The following is a 13,323-nucleotide window of genomic DNA, read 5'->3' as shown; positions in this document are numbered from 1 at the left end:
ATTTCACAGCACTGTTTACTTTCTGCAGAGGTTTGGCTAAATGAAATCTGATAAAAGGAGTGAGAATTAATTAATTGGATAATTAAACAGTACTAATCCAGTTTAATGGTGGTCCTTCGAAAAAGGGTTTGCAGTTGTACAAACTGGAATTTAGGAAAATCACCAACTGAAACATAATCAAAGAGAGTCAAGTACTCCAAATGTCTTGGTTCAACAACTCCCCTCAAAACCATAATAATAAAATAGCATAACTTCAATATATCACTATACAGTTCTTCCCATTCCGAAACTGTGACCGTGGACACATTGATAATCTACATTATAATCACTATTTAAATTTGACATTTTAGCATTTCATATTAAATACACAAATTAGTTTTTGAGAGGTTGGCAATTAGGCCAGTCCTTTTAACTTGGGGTGGCATTGGCAGTGGCAGTGGCATTGGCAGTGGCAGTGGCAGTTTCCTCAACTTCTTTGATCAGTTTCAAGATCTCTTCTTTCTTTGCCACTAAGGCTTGAATTTTCGATTCGATCTTTTCAAGCTTCTGCTTTAGCTTCGCGGCATCCTTCTTATCTTCGGGATTCTTTTTCTTCTTCTCCCTGTCCTTCTTGTCCTTCTTCTTGCCTTCCTTTTCATCTCCTTCCTCATGTTTCTCCTTCTTCTTCTTGTCATCTACTTTCTCTTCCTTTCCATCTCCTCCCTCGTGTTTTTCTTCCTTCTTCTTCTCTTCATGTTTCTCTTCCTTTTCTTCATGTTGCTTTTCAACTTCATGCTTCTCTGTTGTGCCTGTCCCCCCCATTTTTGAGCCTAATTGGTAGTGTAGTTCCCTCTGCCAAAGAAAGCAAGGTGAAATGCTTTTAGAAGACACATAATAAGCATCCAAGTTTTTCTCATGGACGGGAAAAGGTGTAATGATCACGACCCTTTAATTTGATTAATAAAAGAAGTATGATTATTTGATAGAACTTGATGAAGATCTAACACATTCTATTTATTTGAAATTTTCATAGCTTATAAACAGAATTTCCTTTATTATTATTATTTTTTCTTTCCAAAACTTTTTCTAATAAGAGGCTGAGCTAGCAAAATGTTTCGTCCTTTATAGAAATGAATGAGAGCAAAGTTTTAAAACAAGAAAGACGTGCCATTTTTTTTTATTTATTTACTGAAAAGATCCCTCCAAAAAAAAAAAAAAGGAGAGAAGGAAAAGACAACAAAGCAATAATTACCAAATACATGTCGTTTGTAAGCCTTAACAACAACAACCTTTCGGGAAAAGGAAAAATGCGTTCTAAAGTGAACTACACTAAGCTTTGCACTTGAACAATGCAATGTTTCCTATTTCAACTTTCAAGCTACAATCAAAGATGTCATTTTCGAAATAACGACCTCAAACTTTGCAATTTCAAACATGTCCTTTTTTCATTCGGATGATGATAAGTCGATAAGAATAAATTTAAGTTAAAAAGTGAATTTATATAAGAAAAAATACTGTGCATAATTTAATTATAATTTGAATTAGCTTCATTGACAAAAGGGAATGTCGTATTGAAGAGCAACATGTTTCTATAAAAAAAAATTCATAAAATAAAATCCCAAAAGGAAAAAAATCGTATATATGTGTTTGTGTATGTATACACTCTAGACTGAAATGCATAAGCGAGCAATTCGTTTCCTATAAACATTGTGGTCTTTATAACTTTTCCCTTGCCTATTGCCAGAGCCCAAAGACGAAAGAAACTTGGGAAAGACGAATGAATACCTGGAAAATTGCAGCAAGTGATGAGTTATTTTATTTCGACAAAGAGCAGAGAACCTTTTTCTACTATCCTCTGACCATGTCAATTTCTCTTATACCTCTGTGATGGGGCAAAAAACGTAAGCCTTAAAACTGATTTCTGGCGAGAAATATGAATACCCACACGTTTCTTTGCTACCAAACTACCGACTTTTTTTTGTACCGTCCATTGATTTCTGGACCAAATTCTCTTTCCAAAACTAGGCAATAGGCGCAGATGTTTGTTTGGACATAAACAGCTTTTCTTTTTTTATGCAAGTATATTTTTTCACCTTTCATTGTTTTCACTCTTAATAAAAAAGGAAAAAAGGGTGTAATTATTCAAAACCATGCATGAGACGGCTCCTAAGTGATAAAAGAAAGAAGAGCACATCTTTCTTTTTTTTTTTTTTTGCTCATGTATTAGACAGAATCCATTTGATTTCTATAAAGGATTATTAATCATAACTTTTCAAAAGGAATACTTTATTATTGGTGGTTGTGAATGATTGATTTTTCTAATCATTTTGACCTTAGTTTTGTAAGAGCAAATAAGAAAGATTGAGAACTAAAACCATCTAATTTGATTCGTTCTAACTTACTCATCAATTGAATGCCATTCAATCCAAAGTGACTCTGACACCTTAAAATTGGTGTATTTTCTTTTGATTGGTCATTCACACTATAATATTCCTTGATCCTTTATATATAAATAATGGTTTGGACAAGTTTTTACATCCAAACATACCTTTTATGCTCCTAGAAATAAGTGGGGATGGAGGTCTGCAACCATGTAATGAACTTTTATGCTCCAAACCAAAAAGAATATCGATGAAGGAAATTATTCTTTGAGAATTTGAAGGCATTCAATAGCTGAACTTCAAACTCTTCTAAAAGTCATGTTTAGTTATGTCTAAAAGTACATACTTTATCATTAAAAAAAAAAAAAGTAGAGCAAACTTAAAACAAATTATGAATTTTGATTACGGATGTGTACATAAAAAGTTGAGTTAAAATTATTTGTTTTATGAAGTCTAGTGGAGCATTAGATCAACATAAAGAACTTAGATCAATGTAAAAAGGCACCTATTAAGCTATGCAATATTAGCCAATAATCCAAAGTCTAAGAGTAGATCGGGGAGGGTCTCAACAGTTCAATACTGCCCCTTGAAATGAGCATTCTTTAAAAAGTCTTATAAATAAAGAAGAAAAAGCAACAGCATATACTCGAGATCAGGATATAGACATTCCTTAGGCAAGTGGTAATTTGCTGGCAAAGTTCACTTGACTAGTGATCCAAGTAATAAAATAGTCATCACACAGAGAGAGAGAGAGAGAGAGAGAGAGAGAGAGGAGAGAGAGAGAGAGAGAGAGAGAGAGAGAGAGAGAGACTTACTAGCAGTGAAGATAAATATGTCATATGGATTATTATATATCATGACAAGAAACCAAGTGTTGATACTTTCCGGGACATGATTACAGCAAAACTCTCACTGCCATTTTCAGATCTCCTTTTGAAGAGCATTCCAATCTGCTCTCCCCACCTAAACTGTTTTCTGCCTCCTCTCTCTTTTTCTTATTTCAAGTTCTCAATAGTTAGTCAATCAATATTTCAAACGCAAAAAAGATGAATAAAGAACATGATGACAACTTGCCACTTTCTCCCCCTTTTCACTCCACAGCAAAACCTTATTTAAGGACCCACATTTTTTCAACTCTTTACCACTTTTTTCCCCTCTTGATCTCCACAAATTTTGCATCTAAACAAAAAATCTGTTTTTTTAATTTTTTTTTTTTGGGCTACTAATGATCATATACTATTCTAATCTACATTAAGCGGTCTGAAAGGCTTGGAAGCCTTCTGAAGAAATTCAAGCTTGCAGGAGGCATGGGGTCTCGGAACATGGGGTGTCGTAAATAGTAGAATCCAAGTGCCACGGCAACCATTTTGGGTGGCACCACATAGAGAATTATTGTTATGGCCAAGCACACGCCTATGAACAATTTTGTGGCCCTTGGGTCCCTCCAGCTAACCAAGGCCTGAACCCGCTCCCCCTGTGTTGCAAAATCACCCAATACCGTTTGAACCCGGGCTGCCAATATCCGCAACCGGTCATACCGGACCCTGATTATGTCGGGCGGTTTTGAGCTCGGTATGGTGTCGAATTCCTCATCAAGCTCATCCGGGTCAACCGCTTCAGCTTGTGAGAGTCGGGTATCCATACCGGCTGGTATCTTGGGCCGAAACCGATAGTACCATACACCGATTAGGAACACATATAAAAACCCGGTTGGGACAATCAAATCCGGGTACCAAACAAGCACTAAATATAAGATGTGGACCAATACCGTGGTAATGGGGTTCCTCCACCTCCGGATACCATCCAACCATTTCGCCAACCCGACTAGCCACGCGAGCACGGCCACGATCCGGAACCAATTAGCCTTGCTCTTCCGCATGCTCCACGTGTGCGAGTCAGCATCCAACATGTACCGAACCACCTCGGGCCCTAGTGGTGGCTCGGACCGACCCAACCACGCGGCAACCATTCTCGTCGCTGCCCCACGCAAAGCCTCCTGCTGAGCCACCCCGAGAGGGCGGAGATAGTGCATTTTAGGGAGTAATGGCTGCCCGTAAGCCGCGCACGTCTCGGGCAACAACGACGGGCAGGCGAATCGAACCGCCACCTCGATTTCCCCCATTTTCTTCAACCCTGTCCGATGCAAAACCAACAACGGATACGAATTCGTATACACCTTGTTGCTCTCCAGCGTAGATACGCGTATGCGCATCTTCCCTATACGGTAGTCGGGCTTCTCCCCGTCTGATGCGTCAGCAAACATCCGCCAATTATCAAAAACTCCGACGGTCAGCACTGTACACGGGTCGTAGACCTGCCACGTGTACTGCTCGTTCCAGCGTGGATCAAAGCTGTCAGTGATTGTCCTTGTCCGGACCCACTTTTTCCCATACTTGGCAACACAGTAAGCATCGGTGGACCCCTTACCTCCACTCTTGGTCTTCATCGGGAGAAGCCCGCGAGCGCCGAGAATCCCAAGCTCCAAAATCCCAATAGCCGGCTTCCACAGCTGCTTCGCCGTCGGCCGAAAATCGCTGCACACGTGCGCCGCCTCGTCTAGCACGTGATACCCGCCCTCCAAGCACAGCCGCAGATGGATTCTCCCACAGTAGGCCCCACCGCTGCATGGTGGACCCCCACAACCTCCTTCTCCTCCGCCACCTCCGCCCTCCAATGCGAACCACTTCGACGCCACGTAGCGCTCATCGAACCGCTGCTCGATCGAGCTCACCGGAACTAGGATGTGGCCGAGCAGCATTGCGTCCTTGGTCGTGCGGTCCTCAACGAGGATGATGAGCGAGTCCTCCAATGGCTCACCGGCGACGAAGATGATGTCCTCGTTCCAATGGAACGACGCGCTGTGGTTTTTCATCGATCCTCGTCTCGTCCTCAACGACTGGAATCCAAGCTGCGCCTTGACTCGAATCTCTGGCGCCGTTAGCGGCGGCAGATTGGGAGCGATGTGGAGGTCTTGAGCTTCCATGACTGTAACTCTGAGATACCAGAGCTTCGGAGATTGGTAAACCTTTGAGCGCGTGTGCGACACGAATGGCGCGTCGGAGCTCCACGCCTCGGGGAAAGCATCGTCTGCTTGAGTTCCGATCCAAATAGAGAGCTGAATTTCGCCGGAGATTCTACCGGAATTTTGACCTCCCTCACCTCCTTCGAGTCTGTACCACTGAGGAGCCAAAGGACTGTCCGGTGGATCGCGAACCGGAACATCGGAGAGATCGAAGCAAACGCCGCCGAGGAACTGCTCGGTAGGTAAGTCCCAAACGGAGATCTCTAACGTCGCGCTATTGGATTCAGGCCTGTTGTGGCCCAACGCGAAGACCTGGTACCATTCCAGCGAGTCCGGCGGTTCTCCAGGACGGTGAATCGCCGGCTTTGATTTCACAAAGTGGTTCGACGTTCGTAACTTCACGTACGGGCTCTCGCTGGGCGCGAGGCTGCGAGCCTTTACGATCCTGATAAACAAGTACTGCATCGGCTCGACAAGATCATACGGATGAATCCTCTCCGTCGTCGTTTCGCCTGCGAACTTTCCAGAAATCACCTTCGGAGAGTACTCACCGTTAGGTTTTCTCAATATCCTCACTCTCTCGCCTCCCACAGCCCTCCGAGTCTCCATCTTCCTCACCTCCGGAACCGGAAAATTATGCACAGCCTCCGTCGGCGGACCGGCCATCTCCGGCACCGGTGTCGGCTCCGCATGATAATGCACCACATTCGGCGGCGACTCCTCGATCACCACAACAGGCGGAACCGAGTGAACAACCTCCGGTATCGGATGAGGGTGACCTTCAATCGGCGCAGGAACCTCGAAAATTCTACCACCTTCCTCAACAATCATAACCCGCGGCGGCGACTTTGGCTTCTCCGGCGGAACATCCTCCGGCGGAGGCTGCTGCTGCTGTTGCGGCGGAGCCTCCTCAACAATCTCATCAAAGTAATAAATCCTCAGCCCAATCTCACCTCTAATCCAGCTGAAAACGCTCTTCTTCTCCAAGGGGAAGTAGACCAAACCCTCATTCCCACGCCTCGCGAACTGCGTACCGTAGAGCTTGACTCTCCCGAGGAAATGGTTCTTCTTCGCCGTCCCGGTGGCGTTGCAGTATCTCTTGTCATTATAAACCTCGATCTCGAGCTCCTCAAAGTCCATGTTGTCGGGATCGGAGACGAGGAAGTCGAGGGCCTCGTTCCAGACGGGGTTGAGGTCGCGGAACTTGGTGCAGGTGCGGCGGCGCTGGCCGTCGAAGTCGGCAACGACGTAGGCGCTGGCGCTGCCCTGGCCATCCTTGGGGAGAAGGTCTTTGGCTTCGATGACTTCGACGATTAGCTTTCTGATCGTCGGCGGTTGCTGCTGCGGCAGAGGATTTTGCTGAGACGGCGTCGTATTCATCCTCTCATCGTCGTTTTTTTTTTTTTTTTTTTTTTTTTTCTGTTTTTTTTTTTTTTTTTTTTTTTTTTTTGTCTTTTAATTAGTGCAGGTGAGGCGTTGAAAAGAAGAGCAAAAATTTGTGGAGTAGAGAGTAGAGAGTACACGTTTCGCGTTGATGGCGGAGAGAAGTGGAAGGAAAGGAAGGACTGCTTGGGGGAATGAGCTTTGCTTTTGAGGTGTGATTTGTTTTTTGCTTTTTGGTTTTTTTTTTTTTCTGTTTTTATAATTTTTATTTATTTTCCGTTGTTTCTGTTCTCTTGATTTTTGTCGACGTAAAGAATGGAATTTTTGTTTGTGTAGTTTTTTGTATTTATTTTTTAAGTTGCTCAGGTAGTGGGGGAGAGATTGGATTCCATTCTCTCTCGCGAAGGTTTTGATCCACTTTTTTTTTTTTTTTTTTTTGCCCTTTTGGTTTCCCGCCTTTATGGGCTCGTTATCCACCTCACGATTCTCTTTGTTTTTCTTATTTTTTATTTTATAAATCGAAATTAAAAGAATAATAATAATAATTTATTTCCTTTGAAAACACATGAGCAAGACTAGCCATTTGTTTGGTAAGAAGATTTATATTATGATTTGAATCATAATTCATAATTCGTTATAGTATTTTTTTTATAAAAAATACACGTAAATTAAAAATGATTATAATCTCATTATTCTAATCTATAAATCAAACGATATTTTTCACTCCTAGTCCAAAACACGAGCGCTCAAGTGACTTATTTAAAGCAACGATTGTATGAATGGTTGAAAAAAAGAGAGAAAAAAAAAAGACAGGAGAAGGTAGTAAATAATAAATTTATAAAATTAAATTAATTAAATAGTGAATTTTAAAATTAATTAAAATAAATAACAATTTAGCATAAATATTTACGACTAGTAAAAAGAATTTTTTCACATAAATTTTCTTTTTATGACTTTTAAAAAGATTAATTTTTCCCATTAATAAAGGTTTTTTTACTGTCGTAAATGACATATTTACATGATAAATTACTATTTATTTTGAATAATTTTAAAATATACTATTTACTTAATTTAATTTTAAAAATCTCCTATTTACCACAATTTATACAGGTAAAGCAAAAGACAGAAAAAAAAGTCCATAACATTTTTTTAAAGAAGCCTAAGTCTAAAAAAAATTTGTAAAAATTACAAGATGTGACTTGTTTTAGAGTTGAATTAAAATGTGGCTTACTTTTTCAAATATCATATATATGGCTTTTAAAAAAAATTACATTTTTTAACATTCCAAATATACCCTTCCATTTATTTTGCTGCCTGTTTTTTCTTTATAAGTTTATAACTAACGGCCATATTTTTCTCTTCCAGCACAATCCATCCTAATAGAACATATCATTAAAATACAACATCATTAATAAAATGTAATATCAATTATAATGTAATAGAACAGCACATCCTAATAGAGCATCATTAATGTAAAATAATATAAATTATAATGTAATAGAACAACTCATCCTAATATCAATTATAAAATAGAACATCATTAATATAATGTAATATCAATTATAATGTAATAGAATATCATTAAAATACTAGCATATCATTAAAATCAAAACTTTATTTTTGGGATTTGAATTTTTTAAAATAGATAGATATCCCACGAATTGTGGAAAAAAAAAGGTATAACAATATCTAAATTATGTAAAAAAAAAAGTGATATATCATTATCAGGTCAATAATGTAACGTTATTTAAATATCATTATATAATTAAGTTATGTATGAGACATTCTCAAACCTAAGTCATATTTCAATTCAAAAGTTACAATTCGGCCATATGTTTTGGTAGGTATAGATAAGATCTATTAGTTTATATATTGTAAATTTTTGCACTAAAAAACTATATTGAAAATTTCATGCGTGGGTCGGTTGAGTTTAGCCGGTTCAATTAATCTTTTATCTTCTCAATTTATTTTTTCTTTTGTGTTTGCTCAAATTATAAGAACTCATTTTGTTAACCGCGTGCATTGCTTTAAAAAAATAAAACTGCGTGATTGTCCTTGAAAATTTTGAAATGAACTGTGCTTGTTTTACAAGGCATTTTGTATTAAATGTAATTCAAGAATAACAGTTTGGCTAGCATGTATGATGTAACAACACTCTTCTCATTTTACGTCTCCAATTGTGGAATTTTTTGGATATTTTTGGCATTCAACAAAAAAATGCGAGAGACGATGAACTAGATTAGACAAAAAAAAAAAAAAAAAAATGGCAGCTCAAGACACCTGACAAAAAGCGGAATACATGTGTCTTGGGCCCCAAATAATAAAAAGCCAGATAGATTGATTGAGTTCTTGTCATCAATTTATTATTTATAAATTGAGAGCTGATTAATTTATTTTATGTCATGATTCAAATTATAATATTTTTTTATAAAAAAATATACGTAAATTAAAAATAATTTTAAATTATAATTTTAAATTCATAAATTAAACGTCCACATTTTTTAAAATTTACTTAGTTTGTTAATTTAAATTGAGATGTGATTTTATATGAGAATTTTTTATTGTAGTAAAAAATTAAATGTGACTATTTATAAGAGTTTTTTACTATAACAAAACTCGAATCGGTAAAACGAACGAGACTTAACTGTCGGTCAAATATTTAATTATAGCAATTTTATTACGTACAGTAAGTTTTCAATGTCAACACTCACAAATTAAACTGTTGAAATTTTAACTCAATGGTTAAAATAATAGTCCTATATAGAATTAAAGCCTCGTTCAGTTCACCAATTCTAGTTTTTAATTTTATTATGGCCCGTTTAGTTCGCTGATTAGAGTTGAGATGTGACTTTATGTGAGAGTTTTTACTGTAGCAAAAAAAAAATTATTGTTTCTGGAAGCTTTTTACTGTAGCAAAACTCGAATTTTAAATTCGAATCGGTGAAATGAACGAGCTTTTAAAAATTTTAACAAAAAGTCACATGTAACTTTTTCTGTTACAGTAAAAAATTCTCACATAAAATTACATCTCAATTTAAATTAAAAACTTAAATTAATAAACGAGGCTTAAAAATGACCGTTTCTATTGTAGAAGTTCACATATAAGTTAGGCTTAGCTAAAGTTTGGTTTAAGAGATAGCAACTTATTTCATGCTTTTTAAAACCTTTCCAAGGTAAGCTCTAATGAGATGATATGACCCAATAAATAAATATATAGAGAAATGAAAATGAAGTCATGAACCAATTTTTTTTTTTTTTTTTTTTTTTTTAAAAAGAAGAATTGAAAATAGTCATGAACCGTCTTTACGAGTTAGGAGCCAATATGAACATATTAGGGAGCTTTTGAACAAACCACACTGCTCATTACATATCTGAGATGCCTCTGCAATAACGTACATGATTCCACCTCCAAACCCGGACCCTCAACTTTTTGTCAAAAAGTGCCCACATTTTAAATAAAGCTCGGCGACAAAGCATCAACTTTATTTTCCTACTCGGTACTCTTATTCTTCTCCATCTATCCCTATTATTCCTATCATGGGTGAAAATAGTGATGCATATAAAAATATTAAAATTGATGAAAATTGACGTAAAAAAATAAAAATTCGTACTAACATATTGTATTTTCAACGAGACTTTAATAAACTCAAAAATATAGATAATAATACATTAATTAGATAAAGAATAGTTCAAAAAAAAAAGATATGAATAAAAGATAATATTAAAGTAATAATTAATTTCTGTAGAGTTAATTAGAAATGAGTGTGGAGAATAATGATATGGTTGGGTGTGGATAGAAAATAAGGGGTGTAAGTAAAACCATTCTTAATGATTTTATAAAACCTAATTAGGGGTAATTTTAAAATAATAGGAGTGTGTAGAACGAAATTTAATCATTTAAATATTACGTGAAGTGGTAATTAGATGGAGGTTGTGGAGAGTAAAAAGAGAATGAAAATAGAACCACCCTTAAATGAAACTCTCAATCAAAATACCCATTATTTAATAAATATATAAGCTAAAGTGTGATAATAATACCATCAATATTAAGCACACATTCACTACTTACGTTCACAAATTAAGTTGGTAAAGTATTTGAATGAAAAAAAAAAAAAAAACGGCAAAGTAAAAACAAAAAAGGAACGCTGAGGTCAGATAAAAAAAAAAAAAAACAAACAAAAACATAACTTTTATATTTTCAAAATTATATATATATATATATATAGTTACGGAAAATTTTACGAAAATTTCACACTACGTTTAACAATATTCATGAAAGTACTCCCAAAATACAAAATTTTCTGCTGAAATATCAGTGATAATGTCGATTTTTTATTCTTCATCCCCATTCCTTAATAACACAACTCAAGTGGCTCTATAGTCTATACCATTTCTCAATTTAGCTATCTTGAATAGCATTATTGTGTTTTTTGAAGCTCCTTGTGTAAGGAAAGAAATCTATCTATTTCCACAACATATTGATATGGCCATTTCATTTCATTTTCTCGCCTTTTCCATGCCTATATATTTTCCTTGTTGCATTCGAAAGAAAAGGGTCAAGGAAAAAAGGAAAATATGTATGCGTTAGCAACAAGTTAAATTTCTAAAGGCAAGAAAACAATTTTCTTTCATTTATCTCCATGTTATCTTGTTGTAGTCCAAACTTCTAAACGAAATCTAAAAGTTTGAGTTTCATTCACAAAAGTGATTAGTCACTCTTTTTTAAACATTACAAGGGGGAAATCCCACTTTATACACAAGGATATATATATATATATATATATGTATCTATATAGATATGTGTGTGTGTGTTGTAAAGAGTTTAGGATAATATTGCACCAACTTTTTGGCACGCATGTCTAAGAAGCTTCTCCTTCCTGCGTCACCATTAGGTGGTCTTATGCCATTTTTCTGATGTGGTGAGATTGCTTTGTGGAATCAGATCCTATTTAGGTAAAGTTACCTTTGAATTGATGCTTGCTTTGTTTTACTTGGAACATTTTTGTGGGTCATTTGTGGATGAGATATTGAATGCGATAGCTAGTTAGCATATAAAGGTCTCGTTTACTTCGCGGATTTGAGTTTTTAATTCGAGTTGAGATGTAATATTTTCTGATAGTTTTTTACTGTAGCAGAAAAAGTTAGATGTGATATTTTTCTGAGAGTTTTTTATTGTAGAAACGTAAAACTGAAAACTCGAATCGGTGAAATGAACGAAGCACAAAAATATTAGCAAATCCTGGAATCACTATCAAAGAATTTTAACTTTCTTCCACTTTCTTCATTCTTAGCAAATGGGATTCTACCATTTCCCAAGCTTACATTAGTCATGAACTATCTCTTCCCTAAGTTGCAAATGATCAGCTTAGAGGGAACGAGAGTCAATATCACACTAAATCATTGTATGTTTAGATTGAAATATTCAAGAATTGGTCAATGAAGGTTGTTTTCCCTTCATTCTTGTTGACCAATAAGAGTGATTGGTGCAGTTCTAAAATATGCGCTTCACTAATTTATTGACTTAATCATCTCCATTCATCCAATATATATATATATATATATATATATATACGAGGTTATGTAAAATTAGTTTTAGAAATATAACACATGTTAATACATGGATATAATCTTGCTTACATTTGATATTCCCAGCACTTTTATATTGGGTGAAGCTTTCTCTTGAAGCTACTTTTTTTCCCCGGATAAAGTCATTATTATAAGAAAGTTGTCACACTCACACTCATATATATATATATATATATGAGTTGTTAATAGTTACCCCTAAATATATAAATTTGATGTTATATAAACACTAGTAAAAAATATGTGCTTTATGCGCATAACTTATTTAAAACAATTACTATATAAATCATCGAGAAAAAATGAGGAAGAAAAAGAAACGATAAAAAAAAGAGAAAAAAGAGACAAATACCCTTATAAATACATAAGTCTTAAATTTTTACCATTTTACACTTGATTAATATCCTTTAAATAAAAAATTATATTAGTTAAAAAAATATAAATTAAAAGTAAAAAGTAAAAATCTTAAAATAATGCATTTAAAAAGTGATTTCATTAATTTTTTACTATAACAAAACTGACAATAGAAGACGGTAGCCGGTTAATTTTAAAAGCGGTTAATTAAAAATTTGATCTTAAATATGTGAAAAAACACAGGTACGAACAATAGAATGACAGAAGTTTTGTATTTGAGTATGTTTATTATCGGTTGTTAAGTGGACGTTTAGTTCATAAATTCAGAACTATAATTCAGAATCATTCTCATTTTACGTTTATTTTTTTATAAAAAAAAACACTATAAAAAAGAAACAAATATAAGAAATAAATATCCCCTGTCTATTGTAAAATATGTATTTCTTACGCCAGTTTTTCATTTGACCGATTTTAAATATTCATTTTTGAAGTCGGTCCTTTTGTCCAATTTTGTAAATAAGAAAAATAGTCAATCATTTAAAATCCGTCTTTAAAAATCATTAAAAATAATGAAAAAAAGGGGGGCTGATGACGCAAATTTTCTCTTGAAATTTCGCTCTCCCT

General features: G+C 35.6%; 1 protein-coding gene across 1 annotated transcript; it reads right to left on the bottom strand.

Moving 5' to 3' along the window:
- Positions 1-3,183: 3,183 nt before the first annotated feature.
- On the bottom strand, positions 3,184-6,969 carry LOC21391035 (protein QUIRKY). Its single transcript, XM_010088276.2, has one exon. The coding sequence runs from the start codon at positions 6,760-6,762 to the stop codon at positions 3,607-3,609; it is 3,156 nt and encodes a 1,051-aa protein (XP_010086578.1). The 5' UTR covers positions 6,763-6,969; the 3' UTR covers positions 3,184-3,606.
- Positions 6,970-13,323: the final 6,354 nt, after the last annotated feature.

Source organism: Morus notabilis, unplaced genomic scaffold, assembly GCF_000414095.1.
Source record: "Morus notabilis unplaced genomic scaffold, ASM41409v2 Scaffold9, whole genome shotgun sequence".
In the NCBI taxonomy this organism is placed as follows: domain Eukaryota; kingdom Viridiplantae; phylum Streptophyta; class Magnoliopsida; order Rosales; family Moraceae; genus Morus; species Morus notabilis.
Note: the sequence above shows the minus strand (reverse complement) of the source record. Positions and strands in the feature narration are given on the sequence as shown.

Bases quoted from the DNA above. Each gene is read 5' to 3' on its own strand.
- LOC21391035 (XM_010088276.2), bottom strand. From the start codon at position 6,762: ATGAATACGACGCCGTCTCAGCAAAATCCTCTGCCGCAGCAGCAACCG.